The following is a 27,639-nucleotide window of genomic DNA, read 5'->3' as shown; positions in this document are numbered from 1 at the left end:
ACTACTGTCTTCTTGTGTAGGCCGGGCTCAGAGACACGCTTCGAGGTACGGGCTCATCGCATTCCCCCGGTGCTGTTCACTTCTTAGCCCTCAGGACCCGTCCCTTTAGCTTGGCCAAGACAAAATACAACTTGTCACTTTAAAAGCAGCTCTGCCACCTTGAAAAATGCGACTTTCTGAGACTATCACCCGCATTTACACATCAGGTGTGTGGAGAAATTTTTCCTCGGAGCAAAGCAGAGAGGCATGCGGTTTGAGGCACTCTGTGTAGCCGTAATAAGCGTTTATTTCTCTGAGGATCGCTGCTAGATGAGAACTCATCATCTCTCGTAACCATCACGGGGAGGCTGCTCGATAACGAGACCAAGCGACACATCTGCCGGGACCGTCGCCTGCCATTTATTTACCTCAGACGAGATTAATTCCGCGCGGCGACCTCCTTCCCCCACCCACCACCACCACCACCCCAGCCCCACCAACACACGCTCCCAGGCTTCCAGCCCCTTCCACAGGGGCCAGGGGCCGCAGCCAGGCTCCCTTTCAGCCTGCTGGGCTCCGGCTGCCCGGCGGGGAGCCGTGCCGGGGGCCATGCTGGGGCCGGCGCTGGGCGCCGAGGAGCCGGGGCTGGCGGAGGGCCGGGGCCCCATGGCCGCCCTGCCCGCCCTGCTCTGGCCGCTGCTGGCCCTGGGGGCGGCGGCGGCGGCGCTGCTGGTCCGCAGGGGGCTGCGCCGAGGCCCAGCCACCGAGCAGAAGGAGGAGGAGGACGAGGAGGAAGAGCCCAGGCAGCAGCGGGAGGATGCGAGGAGCTCGGCGCAGGTAAGGGAGGTGGAGGGGGGCATGAAGCGTGCTGCCCGGCGGGACCCACTCCGGCACCTTTCCCTCTCGACTCATCCCTCTGGGGGGTTGGGGTTCATCCAGAGAGACCCCCTGGGGCAGGAGAAGCTCCCCTGGGGAAAGAGAAGCCCCCCTGGGGCAGGAGAAGCTCCCCTGGGGGACACCGAGCTCCCCACCGAGCTCCCCCCTCAGCTCCAGGTGCAGCACCCCGGGGTGCTGCCCGCCTGTCCGGCTCCACGCGGGCTTCATCCCTCCTGCAAAGAATTAAGAAAACTCCGGATAATGCCTGCCACAGCACGACGGAGGACCTGGGCAGAGTCCCTCTGCCCTGCTGTTAATAAAGAATACTAATTATTTGCCTTTACTCTCAATCAGAGCTTCATTACGACTGCGTTAATACATGGTAGTAGCTACAAGGTGCATTAATGACCACTGGCCATTGATGACCGTGGTCACCTTGCTGCGTGTACGTTGAGGGTTTGATGCGATGTGCTGTGATGAAGTTTCCGTATGACATTGTCACGGTTGGCTGTGTCTCTTTGACTTGCTGCAAGCAGCAGAAAATCTCAGCAAAAATTACCAAAAAAAAAATCACACACCGGGATATCGCGGTATGGAAAGCAAAGTAAGTTCTCAGGAGAACACACTGAAGTAAGTCTGTATTTAAAATGCATACCTCAAGCATTTCCAACACTTGTACCTGTTACTATATCTTCTATCTTTTTCTTCTGAGATAGGCAAAACAAAATGAATTTGCAAGGCTTTTTTTTTAGGTGGGCTATAAAATAAGCGGTTTTGTTCTTCATGACTTCAAATGTGTCAGGCTTCCCATCATAACACTAGTTTTCAGGGGTTTATTACTTTGCCATTGAAATTCAATTTTTTTATTTTTTTTTTTGGTCTTTCATCACTGTGAGCAGAACCTCGGCCTGACAGCATACACATCCTTGAATTAGTGAAGAGCAATTAAATGAAACAGCAGTCCTCATAGACCTATCTGTGTCAAGGGATGAAGAGGGATTTCAGAAACAATTTAATTATGGTTTTATAATCATTGATACTACATAAATTGGCTGTAGAACAAGTTAAGATTTTGCAGAGCCAATGAAATGAAAAAGGCAGGCTTGTCCTCCCATGACAGTACCCTGTCCTTTCTTTCTCTTCTCTGCTTTTTACTGTTTCCTTTTCCTCACCCCTCATCTCCACCACTCCTTGTCATTTCCCATCACGTTATCTCTGTCTTTGGAACATCATATCCTCAAGGCAAAAACTTTATCTCCTTATGTAAGTGTAAAACACTGCATGCTGCTTTGGCACTTAGCTGATGCAAGAATGCCAGAAGAGCAGAACACCTTTAAGATGCCAAAATTTGCCTCTGAAAATCTCTACTGACACAGCATCAGAAAGGGTATTAATAGCAGAGTATTCAGTTCAGAGACGTGGCCAATACCAAAAACTAGGGTGTGCAGGTATTGCAGGGTGGGAGCCCCTCGCTGCTAGGTACGAAGCCAAGAGACAAATCGCCTCCAGTGCTCAGGTGTGTTGATACATCCTAGCAGCCAAACATCTGCATATCCCGGAGTGGTGGATAAGTTGAGATCTTAATTAAAAGAAACTAGGTGGTTAATTATTTTTTCAGTTTAGGAATGTGTTTTTGCTGGTGATTCCCAGCCGCTGCCCCATGGGTGGGCTGCGAGACTGCCTCTGTGGGGCATCTGGGCTTACAGGGCTGCAGGTCCCTCCGATGTTGATGCTGGGCTGATCTCCTCTCTTCTGCAGGCAGAGGACATCCCCACAGCAATAGGCAACCAACACTGGCCCAGGGTGCCTCTGCTGGAGGCTGCAGCCCTGCCCCCTGAAGGGCTCCTTCCCAGCCAAACCTCACAGCCGCCTCTGAACCCTTCCCAGGTCACAATCACAAAAAGGAAAAATGCTGGCACTGTACAGGACTGCACCAGCCTCTTCCAGCATCAGCGCTGGTGGAAGGCAGCTTTGTTTCATTGTGCTAACTGCATGTAGCAGAGCGACACGATGGAACAATCACAGGTCTCGGAGCAAGCTGTGCACTTCTAGACAGTCTGGATTTGTTTCACAGCCCGTGTGAAATAAGTACGGTGAACAAAGTTTGTTCAAATGTATGCATGGCCTCAATTCAGTCATACAAGCAGATTTTGAATATAATCTATTATATACATCACTTATACCAGTTTACATTCTGACTATTGTCAGACACACAAAAAAGGCCCCAAAAAATGATGCTAGAGGCTTTAGTCCTTTTCAGCACAGCCTTTTCCCTAATAAAGAGTCATTTAGGAAACTGTTGACAAGGTTTGACAGAAGACATCTGTCTGAACTGAATTGCCATTGGGTTTTGGGGGTTGTGTTTATTCAAAGTTTTGGGGGTTGTTCTTCACATTGGACAGTTCAAAAGAAGAGCTTTTTGCACAGATGTAGTGATATCATCGTATTTAGGCGATGTGTAAAAATGTGTATTACCAGATACATCCCAAAAGAAAGCTTTCTGCTTTTCCTAAGTGTTTTAGTAAACTGGAGATACTTTTTGCCTCTCACAGGGGTTCCTTAACAGCAGCAGAAATAAAAATCGGTCCCTTCAGCTCCAGAGGTGTGCAAACAGACCTTTTACTCCTGCCTTTCGTATTAGATGGTACTCTTTGTGCCAGTGAAACACCCCTGCACGATTATCTCCGTGTAGCTGTCCTGTATGAGAATTGGTTTTGTAGGTTTCCTGGAAGGTGCTGGAGTTTGGTAACTGCCACCTTCCCCTGGGGGTTATTCCCCAGGGGGTTCCTACAGGCAACTTCATCCCTGGGAATAAGTACAGAGGAGCAGATTTTCCAGGCTGATGGCCCAGCTCCTTTCCCTGAGGTTCCTGGAGCACACGTGTGATGGGAGCACCATCTCTTCCTTTCCTCTGCCAGCCTCCCTAACAGAAGTGAAAAAATTCACCATTCCCAGCACCTATTTCCCATATAATTCAGTGTATTCATCGTGTGCATTTCCCATGTAACTTTCCCTTCCAACAGATAATTTTCTTTCCTACTGGGAATACGTCTGAAGTGATTTTGTTAGGGAAAACTTCGTATTTCCCATTAATGCTAAGATGATTTATATTTGTGCTACAGCTCACTACCAGGCTCCAGCCCTCTTTTCAGATTTGTAGATATGTGCATGTAGTGCTGCGGCTGCCCAGCCCAGAGAAGTTTCTCTGTGTTCTGTCACATGTGAAGAGCCTCTCTGTTTCCTTTGCTAATGAGCACAGTATGTTTTTGTGGCTTCCCATTGTCACCTTGGTGGAAATTACCATTGTCTTGCCCTTTCTCTGAGCAACTCAGAGCAACTGAGTAATTTTCTTTGATGCTGGTACCTTCCCGTTTCCCTGGTGGACTCTTGCTCAGCCCTAAAACCCATCCTTTCTCTTCTCAGAGATGCAGTTTCTCCTTCACCCATTTCCCACTGAATTGGGAAACGTCTCCCACATTTCAGTGGAGAAACATTCCCACCGGGACAGGACCACGTGGCAGAGCGAGACCGGCCAGGATGTCTGCTTCCATTTATGAAAATCTGATTGGGAGTTAATGAAACTTGGGGCTGCTTATTTCCCAACGCATTTGTCATGCCAATTGCTCATTGTCTGCTGATGGAGCAATGCAAGCTTCTGGCCTGCAGCAGCACAGCTCCGGGTTGCTTACCCCGTGGCAGAGCCTGTGCTTTTGTGCAGGGAAGAGGAGCACCCAGAGCAAATGCTGGACAGCAAGTGGCGTGGCAGACATCCTGACCAGTGCCTGGTGTCAGCAGCAACGCTACATCTCCCGGAGGATGCTGAGGGAAGTGAAGCTGTCCTACTCGGTTTTCATCCCGTTGAAGGTTTACTGAGAAAGCTGAAGAGCGCAGCGATATCTCTTTCAGCAGTAACAGCATGCTTCAGGGAGGTTCTTCAGAAAGTCCTTTTCTGTTTGCTTTTTTTTTCTTTTTTCTTTTTTTTTTTTTTTAATTCAGTGCATGTTGGTGTTTCTTTTGCTGGCCCAAAGCCTCCACATTTATCTTGTCCATAACATAAGGTGAGAAAAAATAGTTTAGCTTTTGCACTGGGAACGAGCACTAGGAAGCAATTTAATTGAATTATTTCTTAAATCTGGAAACGTTTTTCTGTTCACAGACTCCCTTGCCAGCATGGGGTAATTTTGCTTTCTTTTATTTCCAGTGCCCAACCCACTTAATTCAAGTGTTCAGAAAGTGGTAGCCTATAACAATTTTCTGAATCTTTATTCATGTTCTTTAATGAATTCCCCGATTCCCAGTGTGCGAAGCATGTAACAGCTCCCCCCTGCCCTGAGTTTATTTTGTCCTGGTATCCCTCTGCTGGGGAAGCCTTTGCGTGCCTTCCTGGGGCAGGCAATGCTCAGCACCTCCCCGAGCGGGACGAAGTGCACGAAGCTGCAGATAACATTCATGCCATTTTTAATTAAACCTGTGGCCAGCTGGTGGCACTGAGAGTTGAAAGCAGGCTTCCTGATTTGATAAGACGCTTATAAAAAGGTGCTTGGCTTTGTAAAACAGGATCGTTCTTATGAAACGATTGAAATGGGTAAAGGTAAGCGTATAGGGGCATGGTTTTATGGCTTTGAACACATGGTTTGTATTTTCATGGCTAAAGCTGATATTTTTTAACATTTCAACCTACGTCTGTGCCTTCTTTCTTCGTGACTTTTATGTCGATCTACATGAAGAGCATCACATAAATTAAACACAAAAGTGTGGAGATTTCAGTGCAATCATCAGAAATACAACCTTAGGTTATGTCAAAAGGAAAAAAGAGCAGGGTGTGGGGGGGAAATCCTGTTCCTCTGGGTCACAAACCAAATGGCCGTGAACTAAAAATAATCTTTCTATTGTTCCCCACAATGCGAGCACAAATTAATATGCTAAGTCTGATACCAGTAAAAGTCTGCACATATTCAATATGTTTGGATTTGTACTGGTGGCTTTATCTGGTCACTAAATTCAGCGGGCATAGATGTGTTCTCCCCGTACAAAACTTCATTTTCCTTACAGGAAAAGTTACCCCGAGAAATTTCATTTCTCCGTAATGAGTCCATTAAGTTAAGTGAAATAAATAATGAAAATTCCTTTTTTCTTTTCAGAATGGCCAAACGCCCGTGATAAAGAGGCGTGACTGATTCAGTATCCTAAGGGCTTCCAAAGGGAAGAATAGGGCAGGGTGGGGCTCCTCAGCCCTACAGCCAGCTTACAGTGAGAAAAGCGGCTGGATAAAGGCAGGATTTAACACAAAGGTTGGGCTGGAATAATACCTTGCCACTGGAAGGAAGCTGAACCCGGTAGAAGTCCCTGGTGATGGAAGGAAGGGAGGTGCTGTCACTACCGAGGGACGGTGGAGGAGCAGCAGATACCACAGGGCTGGGAGAAGACTGTCACACAGTGGTGGGCTGTTTGGGGATCTTCGGTCAGTGGTCAGATTTGGTGTTTTCCTTGCACTCAGCAGCCCCTGAGGAAGGATGTAATTAGGTTCTGGAGTCCTACCTGGGTATTTGGGGCTGAGGAGACGGTCAGTGTGAAGACCCCTGGGATGCAGTAAAAATACGCTGCCAGCAGCGTATTTTTAACCTCTTATTCATGGATGGAGAGGAAGAGGGATCCTTGGCTAGCAGATGAAATACCATTTAAGTAGGAAATGTTGCACTCATCTGGTAAAAGCATACAGCAGTCAGACTGGCAAAACATTAAAACAAAGTCCTGTATTTTTTCCAGCTTGTTGCTTGCTCTCGTTTATGTGGAGAAAAGAGCCAGGAACGTGATCCTGCCCCAGCCGAGGCTACGCTGTCAGAGCAAGTAGAGGTTGCACCTTCCCTAATTTTCTCTTGCACTAAAAATTTTCCCTCTGGAGTTTTCCCTGCCTCTGCCAGGGCTCTGTACAGCCTCAGGCTGTGCTGGCTTATGGCAGTCTGGGGGAGGGAGACGGTGCATTTCCTTCATCTTGACACCTCCCTGTCTCTCTGTGTGTACTCTCTCAAGCTTGCAGAAGTGTCTTGATGTGAAGAGAGGTTAGAAGGAGGTGGGATGTCTCCTGTCAGCTGTGTTTGTCATGAGAAGTGGCAAAAAAGCCTCCTTCTTCTTGCGTCCTAAGTTGGTGCTGCAGTTTCTGTCACTGATGGTGGCTGAAAGTGGCTTTATTTAGGAGGTTCTTTGGCAAAGCCTTTGCAAAGCAGTAAATATTTTGTTACGAGTGCTGGGAAATTAGTAGGGTTTGTTGAGATGCCTGGAGCCCTGCGTTCAGCTCTGGGGGCCCCAGCACAAGAAGGATGTGGGCCTATTACAGTGAGTCCAGAGGAGGCCACGAGGATGGTCAGAGGGCTGCAGCACCTCTCCTCTGAAGCCAGGCTGGGGTTGTTCAGCCTGGAGAAGAGAAGGCCCCAGGGAGACCTCACAGTGGCCTTCCAGTGCCTAAAGGGATCTGGGGAAGGACTCTTTGTAGTGCTAGGACAAGGTGTAATAGTTTTAAACTAAAGGAGTAATAGTTTTAAACTAAAAGAGGGTAGGTTTATATTAGATATTAGGAAGAAATTCTTTGCTGTGAGGGTGGTGAGGCACTGGAACAGGTAGCCCAGAGAAGCTGTGGATGCTTAGGCAGAGTGGGATTTTTTCCTTGAGTGGATATGGAAGGTGGTCCTTTTTGTGGTAGGGTTTGTGTAACACCTCTAGGAGATGAATATGAGGTTCTCAGAAGAGAGATGACTGCTCTTGGGGAAAAAATAAGGATGGTCTTGCTAACCATTTCGAAACATAGCAGGGTTTTAACACAGAGGTCATTATTTAGCTAGTGACTGTTCAGAAGAATATAACTATAAAGCTACCAAATGATAGCTCAGGGAGACAAAAGAGACGTGCACCACTTGCTTTAAGCTTATAATTTGAAAGCTGGTGAAATTGGTGATGCAATGGGGCAGGTATTTTGGCTCTAGTTACTGGGATGTTTTCCCAGAAGACCCAGAAATACGCCTGTGTGTTCAGAGCGTGGCATGTTGGAAAGTACAGAATTTGGGGGAGATTATTTCATACCTGAACTAGGCATAGAAGAAATAATGCTGGTTCATCTCAAAGAATAATTAGCTTTATGTCCTAATGATGTTGCAGAGCGCCTTTGGGAGACCCTATGAAAACTTGTTGCTCAGTGGAAATAGTTTCAGTACGTCCCCGTGGCCATGCAGGAGCTGTAACCTCGTCCATCACAAGGTGGCTCCGAGTCTTTGCCTGTCACATCTGGGGTTGTGTCCCCGTAGCCCAAAAGGACACGGCCACCCAGTGAGCCTTTCTTTTTTCTTAGGAACAAGTTTTAGCTTTCCTCGCTCACCCTGCGGTGTTCTGCAGAGTGTGCTGGTTTCCCCCTCTCTCTCTCATGAACTGCAAGCATCATTCTTCGGTCCTGCAATCACATCCGCGGCTCCATCTGCCCGCTGCCACCATCTCTCTGAAGAGGAAACAAATTTCCCTGTTACTTGGGAGTACACATCCCCTGAGTAATGCTTTCTGACCAGGGCAACCTGGGCCAGGAAGGGGGATGCTGTGCAGTGAGCTCCCGTTCATTAAAAAGAATCAAAATCAGCCTTCTCCTGTCTGTGCTGCTTTTTTTCAGGCAGGCTTACCCTATCTGAAAAACAACTTTGATCCTAGACAAATCTTAGGATAAACCACAAATATGTCTGCTCTGGAATAAATCTACCTGGTGTTCCTGGATTTACGTTCATGAGGGCTTAGCTAACACTAATTAATTTGGAATAAATTAACTCAAGTTGGAAAAAGGCCATAAATTCTAGTCCAGATTTGTACCGGGTGTTATTTAACTATGTCTTTCAGCATATCATACGTATTAACATAATTTTATGCACATACATATTTATGCATACACATGCACATACATATTCCATAATGCTTTTTTTGCTGTCTGTCTTCTAGGTTCCAGTGAATGGGCAGCTTGTAACGTCAGCCAACATCAGAGAGAAAAAGCTTCTTAAGGTACCAGTAACAGCTTTAGAGTTTATATAACATCTTTCAAGAGAAATTTGTTTTAAGAATGTTGCTTATTTGATATTTTTAAAGACAATTTATTGTTCCTGTTCATGGAGAAGTTAAGAGTGAGGAACATAACACCAAGTAACACTCTGGCATGGTCACACTGTGGTGCTTGTTACTACGGCCACAAGTGGGATGATCTCATGGTCTGCACCCCAAACCAGGAGCTAGAATCTCCTGTATTTTGGCTCCAGCTCTGATACGGGACATTTCCTTGTGTCTGGGCAAGGGTCTTATCTGGGCATGGTGCACTTGTACTGGTAGGGAAGAAAGTATTCGTGCTTTACAGCCACTCTGCCTTCACAAGGAGCAGCCCTCAGCCTGGGCAGGAGGCATGTTGATGGCAGGGAGTATCCCACCTTACAAAAGTCAAGAACCAGTGTGTTACATCTAAAACATTCAAATTTCAAGGCTTAAAGGTAGCTCTACTGTTTCACCAAGCCATATGAAAATGGCCTGAGCCACTGCTGCGTCCTTCTAGATCAGTGATCACTACAGATACCTTCATTAAAAATAGATTATTGTATGTCTTTTGTTGTTGTTTTTTTTTTTTGTTAATCATAAGCAGCGTGTTAATGTTGATTTCAGAGTTACTGATTGGAAAGGGGGGAAATAGGTTTTACTCCTTTATAGTCTTCAAAATGATAAATGCAAATCTTTATTTAGAGCAGGTGGCTGAATTACAATGTGGGCTTTCTAACCGGGCAGATAAGTCTACTTTTGTAGGACAAAAGTTGTTTCATTAATGAGCTTGGAGTTTGCAATAAAATGTGCTCAGGACCAGCGTTGTACTCACTTAGAGAATCCAGCAACCTCATGCTCTCTCTCGGAGTAGCAGTGTGTGTTCTCCAGTTTAAAACTATTGCCCTGACTCCTTCGTGATGAAATGTAACAAATACCTGTTTGATCTTTCTGCTGCGCATCTCCTGGATGCTGTAGCCTAAGAAGAAGAAGAAAGCCCAGTGCTCAGACAAGGAGGCGTTGAAAGATCTGCTTCCTATGGAAAAAGACAAGCTGCAAGAGGAGGAAGGTAAGAAAAGTTGTGGTTGTTCTGTTATCTGATTGATATTAACAGAAAACAACATGGGATGAAATATTTTAAAAGAGAGGCATTCTCTACCGTTTTTGTGTTCTTCATCAATGGGAAAAATAGCCAGTTTGAGAAAGGCTTTTATCATCTGCTCATTTCTACATGTAACTACACAGATAGGGGCTGTGTGCTTTCCTGCCACACTTCTCAGGTCCTTCCTGCATTCACAGAGATGGCAAATCTGTGGATGCGAAAGCATATCTGAAGTGGCCAGAGGTCCACCTGGGAGCAGGGTCCTGTCTTTCTGCTCTTGCTCCAATCCTGTGGCTTTTGCCATGCTGATCCACAGCAGGAGCTGTGGTCTTTCCAGGCAGCTTTTTGTTGGGCCCGCGGATGAGGCTGGAAAAGGCGCATGGATAACACACAGCCAATTCCTTACGCCTGTGAAGGGAGCCAAGATCTTTGGTTACAAGCAAAGCTGCAAAGAAACCTGGCAGAGGCTAGCATGGCTCAGGCAGCTATAATTTCACTGGAAAATACGTAACACTCCATTCTTGCCTGTCAGTCTCCCCCCACCAGGGGTCATATTGAAAACAAGCAAATCTAAGCTTTTCTGGGCTTAAAAGATTATAATGTGATTAGTGTTCTGGTGAGAGCAGGAGAAGCCCTCACTGCTGCTGGGCTGGAGTCCTCCCTGCGGGTGCTTGCATCAGGAGCAACGAGTGCCTGCAAGGGCACAGGAGAACGATGGGAAACAGCGGAGGCTTTCTTCAAAGGGCTATTTAGTTTTTTTGGACAGATGAACCAGCTGAACTGTTTCATGTGTTCAGGGATGTTTAGAGAAAGATGTTTGTCTCAGTGAAATCAGGGGACGGTGTTTTTTTCTTCGTTAACCGTTCCTGGCAGGCCCTCCTGTCGTGTTGTAGCTTGTGGAGAGCAGAGCTGAAGGCAGAGTGTGGCCTGACTGGTATGAATGAGTGCACGTGGAAGTCAGCTGGATGGCAGCGGGTCTTCACATCACACACCAGGTCTGAGGGTACGCTGAGGGCTAGAGAAGGTCAGGAAATCGAAGCCATGTTTGATGGTTAAGCTCTTCATGAACTTCCCTGTGCTGTCAGACGTACGAGGCTGTTGATGCTCTGTTGTGACATCTCCCCCGAGGGAAAGGGGTGTCGCATTATCAGGCTGACACAAAGGACAGAAGAATATGTGCAGTTAAATGAGTCAGGATACATGACAGACAGGTTTGCGAGAGGGATTTCTTATGTAACGTGGCCTGTGTTTCTGCAGAGGCAGCAAGCACTGTGCAGGGGAGATGCTGCATACAACCGGGCAGCATCGCTGCAGGGGCACTTTTACAGCCAGCATGGAAAACGAGCAGAGAACACTTTGCCTTGTAAGCAGTACAGGCAGTAGAGGAAGTTTCTTGTTAACTTAAGATGAGTCACAGTGACCTTTGCTCTCTGTTGTAGGTGTCTGGCAGACCAAGATCAGCAGCCGAGAAAAGAGACACTTAAGGAAGGAAAGGCTGAAACAAAAAGGTAAATTTACAGGCTATGGGGAGTTTGCACACCTGATCTGACTGGGCTTCTTACTCCTAACTTCCCAGAGTCTTTCTGTTTGCTCTGTTCATCATTAGACAGCAAAATCTTTGCACACATTTAGACTGCTTACTTATAATCATAGAACAGAATCATTCAGGTTGGAAAAGATCTCTAAGATCCTCTAGTCCAACCTTTAACCTAGCACTGGCAAGCCCACCACTAACCCATGCTACTAAGTTTTACATCTACATGTTTCTTGAAGACCTCCAGGGATGGTGACTCAGCCACTTCCCTGGGCAGCCCGTTCCAACACTGCACAACCCTTTCAGTAAAGAAATTTCTCCTAATGTCCAACCTAAACCACCCCTGGCACAACCTGAAGCCATTTCCCGTCATCACTTGGTGCTTGTGAGAAGAGCCTGATCCGCACCTCGCTACAACCTCCTTTAAGGTAATTGTAAAGTACAAGAAGATCTCCCCTGAGCCTTCTCCTACTCAGGAAAAAACAGGTTGGCGAGCCTTGTGTTTTATTCCAGGCTTTCATTACAACACATATTATTAACCACAGGACTTTGAAAACAAATGTCCATTAGATCTGAGATCTGCTAAAGGTGTGGTGTGATGGGATTAGTTTGTTCTGTGCTACTTGACAAAAGATGTTTTCTAACAATGAATGTAAACCTGCATTATATGCCCAGTTCCAAACAGATTCCTTAATTCGGGGCTGCCCAGAATAAACATCTATAAAAGGGAAATGTGCTGTTATCTTAATGAGATAAAATAGAGCAGCATTATGCACTCACACCACACTTTTCCTGTGGGGATTTCAAAGTGTCCGCCATGCACTTATGCCTATATACATTGCTACTGGTTATGTTATTATGACTGCTGTATAAAAGCAGGTCATGGAATTAATATGTTTGGAAATGTCTTGATAATTTAATTATCTGTGTTAAAACCATTAGTATAATGGAGAAACCTATGAAGTTAAACATATTAGAGCAATTTAGAAGCTAAGAAATTTGGAGTTGGGACACACAGCTGGGTAAATACGGATGTTTGTGCACTGTCAGCAAGAAGACATTAACGTAAAGTACCTCAGAAGCCCTGCTAAAATTGAAGATCGGGGCAAGTAAACAGCGAATTTTGATCTAAAAATACGCAGACATTTTGGGACCACTTTATCATCTAGATTACAGAAGCCAAGGGTTAGATATCTCCATGACAGTTTCTAAGGGCTTAAAGTGCTGAGGTCTCTGCGTGGCCTCCAGCAAAGCATAAGGGCTCACACTTGGCTTTGTTCACGTCAGTTGGCCTGTTGGCACCAGCGGTGCTGGCTGCCTGTGCAGAAGGAAGTGTGCATTAACCCTAAACCCACGCAGATGTACGTGCTTTGCTGGCCCAGGGTGAGGGAGGGAGCTCAGAGGACCAAGCTGCGTTCGAAGTCACTGGTGAAGTGCAGGAACCTTTGCTGTGCAATGGGTTAAATCAGCTGATGGTGCTGGTCCCTCTTAGTGATAACATTTAGAGAGCAATGAAATCTGCTCTTCCCACTTCCAGGAAGAAGCCCTAACCCTGCTGAGTGCTGACGGCTCTTTCCCAGCAGGGAATGAGCAGCAGCAGCAGCATTAAGCTGTGTGAAGGTGGGGTTGATGTCAGCACTGGTCCCCTGCCCACCAGAGCATCAGGAAAAGGCTTTGCTATTCTGAAGGTTGGAGTCGTAAAGTGCTTTGGGAGTCCTTTGGAACAAAAGATGTTGGAGATAATTGTCGTGATTTCTACTGTGTGTATGCCTAGCACTGATTTCTCAGCAGACTTGGACTACCAACATCCAAGAGGTTTTCTTTCCTTTCCCTTGGAAGTCTTGCTGTCCTCTTTCGCTCCCTTTACTGTTGTGGGTCCCGAGCGATGCCCAAGGCATCTAAATAATTTCATCATGAATCTGGACATTATGTCTGATGCATTTGGATCAGGCTTTCTTTCCCTGTATCATCTGTTGTAATTAAGAATGCTTGTAACCCTGTGATAATGTTTATTCCCAAGAAGACGCCAGCAGAGCATTACAGGGCAGCTCGGTGGCTGAGCCGGCCTTTGACTGGGATGAGAAGGGAACAAGGTGTCCACTCGCAGAGGACACTGGTGGCCGTGGAAAAGGTGCTCTCATCACCAGGGCAGAGCGTGGGACTGTGCTAAAGGCCTCAGAAGCTACCAGAGAGGAATCTGTGCCCTCCCAGTCAGAAGAGGATGTGTTTTCCAATGTAGGTGAGTGCCTATGTTCCTAGAGGGAGCATTGTAGAGGGAAAGTTTCATGAGTTATAGTGTCCTGCAGCATACATTGCCTCGGAGAGTCCTGCCTGCTGGCATTCATCCTGCACACATGGCGTTGTCTGCTTGCATTGAACCCTGTTAGCTGTCCTTTATTCTCTAGCATGATGGCAATATGAAAAGAGAAGTGTTTGGCACAGGAATTTCTCCTGTATTGCAGACTACCTGATGGGTGTATGCAGCTTTCTAGCCACAGGTATTTAGTGTTTGGTTCCTTTGCAAAGTCCAAGGTTGCACACACATGATCAGACTTAGGCTTTGGGTATGTCCAAAGAAATATGGGGCAAGGTATTCCTAAATTAGCTTGGGTATTTGACAGTTGGCAGCAGTGTGCTCATGGCAGTACTGCGTTGTACTGACACAGTTTCCCAGCTTCCCAGCTGATTAACCCAACGTTAGTATCCAAACAAAATCACCAAGAGCTACTGCGAGTCTCTTGGTTGTGCTGCTGGGACATTCTCTGTATAATCTAAGCTGAAGGTGGAAGTTGTGCTTCTAAATATTCAGACTCCTTTAAAGCAGTGAAGGGATGGCTTGCCAGGCCATTAGGCTAAAGATCAAGAGATGATATCAGCTTTCTCACTAGTGTTTTGATGACTTTTCTTTTCCATCATGGCTTAGTTTTTATGGCAAAGCCGTGTCTCACATTGCATTTTTACTGTGGGTGATCCTGCAGATTCTAGAGCAGCACTAATAATTAATAACTGGGTGGAAATTGGACCTTTGTATCTTTTAGACTCTCTTCCTAACTTCTTGGGGGTGGGGGGTTACAAGTTAAAATAGTTAATACTGCTTTTTGGTTAATTTCCAAAAGCATTTGGTTTTCATTAAGATCTCACTGATTGATCAAGCTTAATGACTGGATTGATTGGTGTGTAAGGCCATACAACAAGTCACCTTCAGTAGCAGTAATCCTGGACTCTGGTGGTTCAGAAAGTGGTCTTAGCTTGCCCTTACATTGGTTGCTTTCTTTGCTGGAGTCCTTTCTTTTGCAGAGTACAGGGTCAATGGCAGAAGGTCACTGGTACCATTTTTCACTCTCTTGCCTTCAGAAGGCCAAACTCCAGGCTGATGTATGACAACAACCTCTGCCAGTTGTGCACGAAGGGCAAAACAGTCCAAAAGAGAGGAATTTGACTAAGTCCAAAGAAACATGCTGGTGTGATGTGCACTTTGAAGTGATGAGAAGGTGTAAATAGCACCTGGGCTGGACCCTTTGTCTGTAGAAGATAATTTCTCCTTGATTCTTTAGCAACAAAAGTGGCTGCAGGATGGTGAGAACATGGAAGGAGATGGGGAGTGTCAGGCCGAAACTGCAGTTGCCAGCTGTGAACATGACACCACATTTTGTGTTACTGGTTGTTTGCTTTTTGAAATGCAGGAACGTGGGACATTGCAGAAGTAAAATCCTGTCCTTTGACTTCTGGGACATTAATAGAGCTGTCAAAGGAGTTAGGTGAGTGCTCTCTCTGTGGTCTTTTTTTTATTGTTTCCTTCAAAGTTCTTCTTGTGCTCTGTTAGATGCTCGGCTTAAAAGTACTCCTGTTGGTCATATATGGGTCTTTTCCCTTACAACCACGGTTTATTAGTCACTCTCTCTTTTATAGCTTGCTCACATCTGCAGCCCAGTGCACCAGCCTTTTGGGGAGTGATGTCAGAATGTATTACTGAACGCTTTCCAAACCGTTGTTTATTGGAATAAATAAAAAAAAAAAAAGCCTCCCCTTTACTTCTTTCCCCCCCCCCCCAGCAAATTCCTTCTCGGTTAGATTTACTCACACAGAAGATTTGCAATAAGTTTTGATGACCAGCAAATTCAGAGAATTTCAATGCGAGGGAGGGAGCAAATGCCGAGGCCGGAGGGGCCCTGTGAGAGGTTGCTTAGCCGCTTAGCCAGCAGTTTCCTCTCCTGTGCAGCAAGAGATTTTCAGCTCGAGCCTCTCCATGCACGGTCTGGAGAAGGAAGAAGTGTCTCCTGGGTTTTGCATTAATCTTGGGCCCTGTTTTTAGTTTTCCCTTTGCCTCTTTGTAACCGTCGGTACCTCTCACTGCCCAGCTCCGAGTGCTCCTGTTGTGATGTGATGCACGCAGCTGTTCTGTACACTCTGATGGTTATTTCTGAAAGAAATATGAAGATTCCTTCATATGCCATCAGCCTGCCTGAAACTGCAATTCTTCTGGAGGTCTGAGCAGCTGAGTGCGGAATCTGATCCTGAATGGTTCTGAGATGCTAAGTGCAAGCATAGATACACAGAGATGGACATCCGTGCACAAAACGTAGTTTGTGTGAAGTAAGCCAGCACAATGGAATTCAATTTTAAAGCCAAACATTAGAGTCAATGTAATACTTGTCATATTTGGTCATCTGTTTTCCAACACTGCATCAGCAGAATGAAGCAGTTCCTCATGTAACAAGTACAAGTATTTACTAACATCTGCATTTGTGCAGCAAAAAAATCAAGCTGATACTTGAGAAAAACTGCATAAACAAGGGGATTCTTTAAGTGAAAATAAGAAAGAAAAAAATCAAAAATATGTAGAGAAAAAATTGGTTGTGTATGAAAGATATGAAGAAAATGCTAGTCTGTTATGTACTGGTGTTAGAAAGGGGCTGAATGAATTCATTCAGGGAAACGTGCGAGTCCTAATGATTACTTTAGTTGCTGAAAATAATTATCCAAAAAACATTTAACTCTTTTTTTTTCCTCCACCAGCTCTCTCTTATCTGTGCTCTTTCTCTGAGTAATTCATTTGGTATTTATGGCTTTATCTGAATTACTGTTAGAGTGAGCAGAAGTTTTCTCACTAAAGTCTGTGGGAGTTGGAGCTGGCTTCACTTCATGTGGCTTTTGTGCTGTTGGATCTGTAACTCCCTTTTTACATGCTCAACAGAGATTTGTTGGAATTTATATCTCTGAATAGTGTTAGCGTAGCCACTCCTGAGCGGGTTGTTTTTAATAACTTGTGTGTAGTGTCCTCGTCCAGCCTTCTTTAATAAATCCGCTGTAATGAGCAGCATAGATTAATGTATGGATTAAATTACATAACATCCAGGCATCGTGGCATAACATGCTGATAAATACATGATTAATTAGTTTTAATAACATGAATATAGCTATGTGATTATCTTTTAGTTTTTTTCTTCTTTTTTAATTTATTTTTTTAGAAAGCATGTTTTTTCTGTATGCAGATAATATAAAGAGTAAATCTTCTGAGGACAGTCCTTCAAGATGCTGCTGGAGCACCAGCTTGACTTTCCTCCCAGCAGACGATGTATGGCAGGAGCAGGGTACGTCTGCTTGCTCATTTGCCAGTGAAAGAGGGGTACACTAATGCCGATGCCCTTTTCAGACTGTTTTATAAGCTGCAAAAATCAGGGCCCACTTTTATAGCTGCTCGTTCACGTGAGGCTGGCAGAGTGAGGCTGGTGAGAGTGAAACGCAGGTTGGGTCTGGTTATGGGCAGGTGCCCAGAACTGCTCTATGCTCATAGCTGCAGACACCCTGTGTGGCACCCTTGAGAATGGTGAGAACATGTACTTTATTAGTGTTTTTACCTAGATGGAGACAAAAAAAACAGGGAGGAAGTAGGTATAGTCTTGTTTTGTGCATGCATACTGCTGTGCAAAGTGTAATTAGAGCTTCTGGGCAGCAAGAGCAGCTGCAGTGAGACTGAGGGCTCCCATAGACTGGTGTCCTCTCTCCTACAGTTGTACATAGCAGCTGCTGGCAGACAGGCTCAGGAACAGGTCAAGCATAGAGCAATCACTCCCTGTGTCCGTTTCCACACCCAGCGGAGAGTGGTTCAGGGACATCTTGAGCCAGAGGCAACAATATGGGCTCTGCATTTCAAAAAAAAAAAAATCCAAAACACGTGTTAGCAATCATCTCAGATTACTAAATTTTCAAAACAAAGTTAGGTTTGGTTCTCATAACTTAAGCATTGCATCTCTCCCTCTCCCATGGTCCAGCTGGGAAGGTGGAGCTGAGCAGCCTCCATCCAGGCAGCTGCCAGCCCAGTGGGGTTGCTGGTGGTGCGTGGGGTATGTCCCTGGGGAGAACAGGGAACTGTTGGAGCACAGGGTGCTTTTGTCAAAACTTAAATCTCCTTAAATCCAGAGCCCACATGGGGTACCTTGAAGCACAGGACAAAACACCAGTGTATGGTGGCAGCTGGGACTTCAGTCTTTTTAAGACTGGTAATTTTTTATTTATTTTCTATCTGTTGGAAAGGCCAGGGTAGATCCTGAGTGCTGGAATGATTTGGCATGAACAGTATGAGCATTAGGTGCCCTTTTCTGTTGACCTTTTGGTCAGGATTGAGTGCGGTATCTATTTATACCCCTGTTGTTGGGAGACCTTACCCTGTTCTTGCAGGGATGGTGGCTGCTGAGTGCAGTCGACCCCTTCTTATTCTTGCAGCCCTGATTAGCTTAATTAAAGGAGCACCCAAAGCGGATGAAAGCAGAGAAGAGACAAAACTGCAGTTGTCTTGTTTCCCTGCCCAGCAGTAACTGAGATCCTGCAGCAGACACATGAGCTTGGCCATCAGAGGGTTTTATAAATAACATTATTTGCTTTAAAATAAATAAATAAATAAGGTATTCTCCTCCCTTGGTGCAGTGTTTGTTGACCCCTGTGAGGCTGCCAGGGAGTGCCAGGCTCTTTGTAATTCCCGAACCCAGGCTCTCTGGTGCAGGCAGGCGGGAGGCAATGCCGGCAGCTCTTCAGCAGTGTGTCCTTGGATTGCGTTTGGCACACATCACCCCTGGCATGCCCTGGGTTTGCTCTGCTGGGCTTTGCACAGCTTCTCTTTTTTCAGCAGAGCGATGCCACATCTCTCCGAGAGCAGAGCGTACGGGGGCAAATTCAGCAACTTGCTCCTGCAAACGTCTAAGCAGATGCATTTTGATTGAAAGCAGGACTGGGAGGTTTTCTGCCTGCCTTACAGCTTTCTCCTAAGTAGTAGGAGGTTTTTCCCTTTGAATCATCAGCCTTGATACTGATGTGGAGGGGAGTGTTGCAAACGTGTATTCCCTGAATTTGGATGAGGTAATGGTTGGCAGTAAGGCCTGCGCTGCAGGCAAAATGAGCTCTTTTGACAGTCAAACAAGGCCTGTTAGCTCTTGCAGGCCTGTGAACTAAAAAAAAAAAATTAAAAAAAAAAGCCATTCATAACCTGAATATGAGCCGGGGTCGTTTTATCAAACCCAGATCAGAACAGTTAATGAGTCTCTTTGTTTGGTGGCAGGGCCGAGCAGAGCAGGGGGAGCGGGAGGCCAGGTGCCATCTTGTGAAGTGCCAGTGACAGCAATGACAGTCATGGGGGCTCTGGGGCTTACCTCTCGCTGCAATTCAAAGCATATAGACAGAGAGGGCTGCGATTCAAAGTATATATACCTCTGGGGAGAGGGGGAGAGAGGTAGCTGATGGGGGAGTACAGAAGGCGGAGCCAAGCTCTTCTTGGTGGTGCCCAGTAAGACAAGAGGCAATGGACACAGAGGGAAGTACGGGAAATTCCAGTTGTTTTTTTTTATGGTGAGAGTAATCAGGCAGCAGAATGGATTGCACAGAGAGGTTGTGGAGACTCCATCCTTGGAGGTGTTCAAAACCTGCCTGGATAAGGCCCCAAGCAGCCTTCCTACCTGACCTCATTGTGAGCAGCAGGGTAGGACTAGACGACCTCCACAGGTCCCTTCTGAACTCAGTGGTTCTGTAATTCTCATTCTGTCCTCAGTCATCAGCTCTACATACTCAAACAATTAGTCCCTAGCAATCTTACCCTTAATTAGCTAGAGGTATTCAGTAGCTTGGAGCTGGAGCTACCTGGTTAACACTGATGGCTTCAGTCCCTGGTGGTCACAGAGGTGAGGTGGCCAGGCTCACAGGCTCTGTGATGAGGGAATAGGGTGCTGAAAAGACAACTTATTTCTTCCTCATTTTTCCTTGCTCACCATTAGCATTTGCATGTTTTTCATCTGTGCATGTGAAAGAGGAGAAAGGGGGTGAAAATCTCTTGTGCTCTTGGCATAGTTCGCTTTGTTTCCAGGTCCGGGAGTTGTTCCAGTTTTGCCAGGCATCTTTCCTGCTTGCTCTGCAGGGTTGTCCTGGTTCCACCAGACATCTCTTTTGCCTGCCCTGCCTCCTCTGCTTTACCTCGTGGGCTTTACTGCTTGCGTGCCTTTCCCAATACTGTCTCTTACCACCAGTCTCCCTCTGCCCCTTTGGTGACGTATTTTGTACTTCTGCTTAGTTGTCTCTCAAAATACATATGTTGTGGCTGCTGATGCTGTTACAAAATGTGTAAGTTGCACAATGCTGCTGGCGGGGTTGTGTTAGAGCTCTGATGTCTGGTTTTAAGGCAAGAAAATATTTTATTGCGTATTTCTGCTACCACGTGTGCTTTGGTGTTTTGTGCTTTGGTGACAGCCTGGAAGGCTACTGGTCTGTCAGGGCAGTTTCTGAGAACTGGCACCCTTCTTCAGAAATGCAGCATGTCCATCTCATTACCACGAGGGCTGGCTTTTTACCTGTGACTTGGCATTTTCCCAACACATTTTTCTTGTTTGCTGAGGCACATTTTCCCTGGGATCTTCAGAAAGCTTCCGTGTCTCATGACTTCCTTCCTTCTGTCCTGGGGTTAAACTGAATTTTAATACTTTGGTTTCATGTGAATAAGCAGCTTCTTTGGATTAAAAGTCTTCAATCTGGGATTCACTTGATACTTTTGCATCTTCTGAATTATACTAGAGGAAGATGCCAAATGAGGAACTCTACACCCAGCTGGTAGGAGCAATAATTTCTACCTGTAAAATTTCTACTGTAAATGTAAGCTTTCAGCTGGAAATTGCCTATCCATGTGCACTGAATGGTTTCCATGTGCAAGAGCTCAGCAAAGATATGGGTAAGGACCATGTACATTACACAGCCACCTGCCCTTTACAACACCAACCACAGAAGGATTCAGCACCATAGACAATAAATAGTCCATAGAGGATTTTGCTCTGCCACATGAAGACCTGCTCTCCCTTAGGTTTCTACCGACCTTAATAGAATGGAGAATGCCCAAGAGAGATCCTGACAGCATATAGTCCCAATGCTACAACTCTGGACTAAAAAAAAAAAATATAATCTTTTTCTTGGTGACACAAACTGACTTTTGCAGAAGTACTTTCTGGCTTCATTTTCCAGGCCAGGTAATAAGGTTCAGCCTGTAGGATGTTCTACCTTACCCTCTCTATCCATTGGCACAGGGAACCTGCTGACTCTTCCCTTTAACCAGACCCCACTGCTGGAAGGGAACACACTACAGAACAGGAGAGGTTTTAAAACAGAGCTCTGGGTTAAACACATTTAATCCTATTTTCCCACCAAATCAAACAAATTGTAAAGAGTCTTATATTGCATTTAATTTTACTCTGAGTTGAGATTCAACACTTCCAGGACATAATGCTTTGGGAAGAGCAATTCTGAGACAAGACAGAGTCACCGCTGAGCTTCATGCCTACCCACATGGTGAGGGCAAAGCATGAACACAAGGCCATTGCGGGAAGTTGGCCATTAAAACTATTTTATGCTTAAAAATAAGTACATAAACAGACCGAAAGATCGCAACTTAAAAAAGCAATAGTGCCAGCTGTGGCCTCCAGCGCATGTTCCTCTAGTTACAGCCCGTTTTACTTGCACGCCCACGAGAGCATCGCTGCCAGCAGCTTGGGAGGGACTGTGATTCCTGGAGACTCTGTGCCATTGTGCTGGTCTATGTGTAATGCCGTGCACCTCCCTGTTAGCCAGAATTTGCCTCCTCTCTGGCAGCAGCAGCATGATTTTGCCTATTGTTTTGCTGCCACAGCTCGCAAGCGGTATATTAGTGCAGAGGCAGAGTCTGCAGAGCTGGGACTTGCTGTGTCCTCACCCCCACTCGCTGTTGGGACTGGAGATATTGGGTGGAGCGTGCCTGCTGGTATTGCCTTCAACCACTGCAGTTGAATCCTCCAGAATTTGAGCCCAAATCTCACATAACCTAGATAGAAGGAGCAGAAGTTTTTTGGTGATGGTATCCACTACTACAGCTTGCACAAAGTGTTCTTGACACGTACAGCTTACTCATGTATGTTGTGTCTCTCTCTAATCTAGATGCATTCATTTGCCTGAAATACTGGAATTTTATTGGGAAATAAATTAGAAAGTACTTGTTCCTGTCCCTTCTGAAGGAGGAGGGAAATGCTGTCTGTGTATAGGGGATGGTTTTTAAGCTGAGAAGTTGAGCAATGTTTATAATCATGTTTATAAAATTTGGCAGCAAACTGGATAGAGCAGCCTTTTGGAAACAGTTGTCTTTTATCATCCCCAGCATGCTTTTGGTTTTGGCCCTGCTTCAACTAGAAGTTTTTCCATCCAGCTTGGGATTTTTTTATATTTGTTTTTATTTTAAGAGACGTGATCAGCTAAGAGTTATTATTATATGTTGTGTTCTCAAAGTCTTTCTCCCTGTTAGGATAAGACTTAAGATTGTTAGACATGACCCATTAAAAAATAATCAAGTGGTCCTTTCAACATCTCATGCTGATTTATCTGCTTTTTTGCAACTCATTCAGTTTGGGCAAAGAAATTAGACTGCTCTGTTTTGCTTTCTTGTCTGAGAATCATTTGCCAGTGCTCTGTGGAGAGGCAGCTGAAGGCTTGAGGCCAATTTTTAAAGTAACAGATGCCTGCAGATACAGAAACCTAAAAGGTTTTCAAAAGTTTTCTGCCTGCCCCCCCCCCTGAAATGATCAAAATCAAAGCAAGGTAGGTGTTATCTACTTAGTGCATGCTCAGAGTTGCATGTCAGGGAGTTCTGGAAATCTACACCACGATGGTGCCTTTCTGGCTTACATTCAAGAAAAAAAAATGGAAAAGGAAGCTGAAGTCAAGAGTGCACTTGGTACTATTTTTTGTAGGAAAGAAAGCACCAACAAGAGCACTAACAAATGCACAAATCCTTTACTAATAGTACTCTTCCATACAAGTAATTGCCCTGAGGTCAGTGTGTTGCAGCCAGTGGAAGAGGAGATGGGCTGAGAAACAGTCCTGCTAATAAAATGTAGCACTGAGCCTGCAGTCTCTGCCAGTGTTTCTGGATATGCCTGAATCCTTCTTCCTGAAATTAAAAGAAAATGTTTGACAAGCCGTGCTACTATCATTTTGGTAAAGCTTGTTTTACTGAAGCACAGGTTGAAAGGGCTTTTGTTGTTGCTAGATTGTCTTTTTCTTCCCTTCTTTAATTTTACTCCTGTCCCGAAGAATGCAATCACTTACTGTGATTAGCAGTTGGTACTTCCTTTCTAAAAATGCATTTAAGATTCATATGCATGCGTGCACACCCAACCACCCCATCAGCAGGCAGGTAAGATGACAGATATTCTTTGCAGAGTTTCCATTACTAGTATGAGTCTGGGAAGTTGTACGGATTTGAACATGACTCATGCATGTGGTTGCCTTAACAGATGATCCTTCAGCAATTGACCTGGACTCTGACTGGAAGGCTCCCACAGAAGAGTGGGGAAACTGGACAGGAGATGAGGAGCATCAGACAGGAGATGAGAGAGAAAAGGTGAGGCGGTGGCACTGGTGACCGAGGGAGACCTGCTGTCTTTGGGATCGTTCTTCTGATCTCATTGTGGCAACCAGAGCTCACAGGACATGTGGGATGGGGTGGCTGGTTCTGGGAGTTTACCATCCAGGTGGCACTGCTGTTCTAAGCAATACTGCAAAAATGAACTCTTTCTCCTGCAGATGACTTTCCTGAATACCTGGGTCTTAGCAGGTTTAGAGTCCACTGCTAACACCAGCCTTCACACCATCCCAGGGGGCTCAGATCTATTTATTTAAGTGAGAGGATTTGTTGATAGTATTATGGTCATAGCTTGGGTGGAGAGATGGAAGCACAAGGCTTCCCATCTAGCCACTTTCTAGAAACCCAGGGAAACAGCCCTCCCTGGTAGCAGTGGGGAGAGTGTGCAGAGCTCTTTGCAAACAGCTGTCTTAAGCCAAGGTGTGTACTTTATCCGAGAGAGATGGAAGCTTGTACACTGTCAGCACACACTCCTAGAGGTAATCAGTGTTACTGTAAAAAAAAAAAGTAGCCAGTTAATTAGCTCTCCCAGGCCTCCTCTTACAAAATCTCCCATGCTTTCAGGATTTGCCAAAAGGCAAAGAAGGCATTAATTTCTGTCTTTCTGGACTCAAAAGCAAAATGCAGCGGAAGAAGAAGAAAAATGAAGTGAAGGAAGCAAGGGGTGCAGCTGGACTGATGCATGTGAGTCTTTTGTGTTCTCAGAGTAGCATTTAGCTTTCCATGAGTGGAGGGGGGTGTCTTTTTCATTAGGATGACGTGACCAGGGCACATCTGTCTTCCCCTCCAACTTATGTCTTTCTCTTCTTTCTCCCTGCCCTGCCATAAAAGAAGGGTAAGCACAATGACCGGTGGGCTTTTGCAATATGGTATTCCCTAACATATTTACAAAACACTTCGATTTTGCAATGCAGACAGGAGCAGATGGCTTTAATCATGGAAGAAAAATGCTTTCTCAGGCAAATGTATTCCAAGTTTACTGTACAGCTTGGCTGTGTTTTATCTATGCTGAAAGGTCACCTGGAGGTATTTTTAACAATATGCAAAGGTGGTTCCTGAAAGGCAGTGAAGATAAAACGAGACCATTGTTATACTAGTGAAAAGCTTATTGAGAGAAAAAAGTCTCAGAGTGCAACAGAGGAAGGCTGTGGAAAATGTCAGCTCATTTGGGATGGGAAGTACAAAAGAACAGAATGTTAAGTGGATTTTGGACCCGTCTATTTGGCTCTGATGTCCTCACTGCTCAGTGGAATGAGACATAGAGGGGACCCCCCAAAGTGTCCTAATTGTTTTTCATTCATTTGTCACTGAATATGTTGCTCTGGACTCATGGCTACGTAGTATCATTTGTCATCCCTCACACCCACTGTGGTCTCTTCTGATCCTTGAGACAGTTTTGTTCCCTGAACTCCTGATGTCCCCATTTTAAGGGGAAAATGTAGGTAACTCATGGCCCACGATCCTTCCAATGATCATTAGGACGGCCTGTGAGTCACCAGAGTGCTGCCAGGCCACTCCCTCTCTTGCACATCCAATTAGTTGCTCTAGCTTTGTACGTACCTTAATGAAGAATCTTAACAGTGCTGGTCAGGCTCTTCAGTACAGCATTGTTCCTACTGACGTGTTTAGATGAGCCAGGAGGAGTTTGTTTTGCATGTGAGCGCCAAATGCTGGTGTCTGCTGCCGTGCAAGCTCATCCTCTGGAGATGTACATAAAAGAATAAAAGAAATGATGAAGTCAGGTACAGAGATAAAGTTGTTCATCGCTCTCAGTGCTACACCTAGGATTTCTATAGACGGATCATTTCGCAGTCACTGGGCACATCTCAGTCTTCAGTCTCACTACACTGTTACAGCGCTTTCCCCTTGCTGTTCTTCTGTTCACTAAAGAAAATGAGAAAAAATGGTAATGAAAGACAATTTCAGCACTTCAGTCCTAAGACAAATATACAGGAGGCAGGTAGATGACATGCCAGAATAGTCTAATCATTTGAAACCTAATTTGTCCTGCAGTTTCTTTAAATATACCAATTCCCTACAATAATTACATTTTCTGTCATATTTTGTGCTTGCATATGCTTCGTTTTACTCATATGCTTAGTGAAGCATATTGTTTCAATTAAACCCCAGCAAGGTTTGGAAACAAGAGAGGAAGAAGGCCCAAGGGACTTGGTATCTACGAAACATGGCAGTGATGCAGTCTGTGCTTCCTCCAGAAAACCTTTGGACGTTCCCAATAATCCACACGCTAACAGTAAGTGATGGGCTTTGTACATCTCATGAATTTTGATTTCAGAATAATGCATAACCCGAAAACTGTTCAGAAATGCATTTTTAAGTGAATATGCTAAATGTTTCTCCTTTAGCTGTATGTCTTACTTCTTACAGAGGCTCTGTAATACTTTGTGTCTGTGACAAATACCTTCCTGCTCCTAGTGGGGCTAATGAGCAGAACTATATTAAATTTAGTGGGCGTAATTTTTGCACAGCACTTGTAGAAGTGAAATGGAAGGAAATGCATGTGTCAGAGCCCACTAAAACATTCAGGGCCCACCCAATGACTTTGTACTATCCTTGTAAGTAGGTGGCCGTTGTGACACACATCTAGGAACCACAAAGCAGCCTGCTTCAGGTGGAAAGCAAACGGTTCCCAGGGCTATGATCCTGCAGTGGATGTTTGTGCAATGTCACCTGTTTGTATGGCAGATGTACCCGGAAAAAAGGAGAGGAGGAAGAGGAGGAAGATGAAAGAGACTTGAGGGAGCTGTGTAGCTGCCGGAGTGACAACCAAATGGGGGCAGGCATGCTGATGAGCTGCAAGAATTCTCCTTTTTGTGATGCCGCGCTGAGCCCAAAGTAAAGAGAGGATCTAGAAGACTTCCCAGCAAGGGGAAGAGGAAAAGAGGAACAGTGAGCAACGGAGTGTGAGTGTGTGAGAGAAAGGAGAGAAGGAGCACACTGTGCTCCGGAGGTGGTGTTGAAACAGAATGGGTGTTAATAACAAATTGCTGCCCTTGATTAAAAACTGTTGAATGGGTTTTGACCGGTGGCATGAAGACCTTTCAGTTTTTCACTGTCGCATTGTTTGTCAACTTGTAATGTTTTATGCCATTGTAGGACTGGCTGGGACATGGCCAACCATGATTGCAACTTGAGTTCCATGGAGGATCCACCAGCTAGTCTGGTCTCCCCTGGTGTTTTCACAGATGTGCTCATCACCAGGCTAGTAATGTACTGAAGAAAGCATTGTTCAGAGACAAAAGGAAAATAATACGGATCATTCTCAAACCTCCCAAATCTTTTAAGTCCTTGTTGGCTGCTACAGTCAGACTTTTATGCTTTTCACCCCATGTCAGGCTAGGTTGCTCCACAAGGAGGTTTCAAACTTACTTAGAAAGACATTATAAACCCTTTTGTCTTCCCAAGTTTTGTGGTGGGCTAAAGTGTAAAGCCTGTATGTCCAAAGCATGTTGCATTTGTACGTATAGTAGACTGAAGTGACTTTTTGAAATATTTTTTTCTAATCTGATGTCTGGAAGTTTTTAGAATTTTGCTATTTGAATATTCTGATATAAATTGAATTTGTGAATTAAACTTTTAGAAGTGTCATTTAGTATTTACCGAAGAGCGTGCGCTTTTTATTGTCAGAGGGTTTATGGCATGGTGGAGGGAATGTGTTATGAGCAAGTTCTGTGGTGTGTGAGTAGCGCCCAGGTTAGGCCAGTGAGAGCTGAAGCCCTTTGTCTCTGCAGAGCTCTGGCAGGAGCTGTGGGGGTTCTTCAGGCTGTCCCAAGACCGTTCCTCACCCTGGGCCATCTTAGAAGTGCTACCTCAGAGGATGAGGTAATGATTGTCAAATCTCCACCTGCACTGGACTTTGTGCCTTTGGAGGTTGTGTGAGAAGGCCACAATCGCTATTGCATGTTAAACTGCTTCGTCATAGGCATCGGGCTGATGACACATATTTCACACAGGACACTGAGTAACCGTGGATGCTATTGGCTTTAAACTGCTACACAGCACTCCCCTTTGCATTACCCAGCCAGAGGAGAGCTCTGTGCTTCTGCCATCCCAGCCATCCAGCCTCTGCTACTGGCTTGTCTGAGCTTTACCCACAGCTCAGACTTTTTACCCCATAGTCTTCATCCTTTGAGCAAATATCAGAGCAGCCATTTCCTTCAGAAA

The 27,639-nt window shown here is 45.4% G+C and overlaps 1 protein-coding gene across 1 annotated transcript; it reads left to right on the top strand.

Moving 5' to 3' along the window:
* Positions 1–588: 588 nt before the first annotated feature.
* Positions 589–26,800, top strand: LOC309876197 (uncharacterized protein; the record flags this gene model as incomplete). The annotated part of the gene is made up of 11 exons (XM_082756197.1): positions 589–816; positions 6,622–6,708; positions 8,824–8,883; positions 9,880–9,970; positions 11,443–11,511; positions 13,558–13,776; positions 15,221–15,295; positions 23,327–23,433; positions 24,019–24,138; positions 25,585–25,708; positions 26,161–26,800. The coding sequence occupies 11 exons, from the start codon at positions 589–591 to the stop codon at positions 26,211–26,213; spliced, it is 1,233 nt and encodes a 410-aa protein (XP_082612323.1). The 3' UTR covers positions 26,214–26,800.
* Positions 26,801–27,639: the final 839 nt, after the last annotated feature.

The sequence above is a fragment of the Aythya marila genome, assembly GCF_965140915.1.
Source record: "Aythya marila genome assembly, chromosome: 3".
Lineage (NCBI taxonomy): Eukaryota > Metazoa > Chordata > Aves > Anseriformes > Anatidae > Aythya > Aythya marila.
Note: the sequence above shows the minus strand (reverse complement) of the source record. Positions and strands in the feature narration are given on the sequence as shown.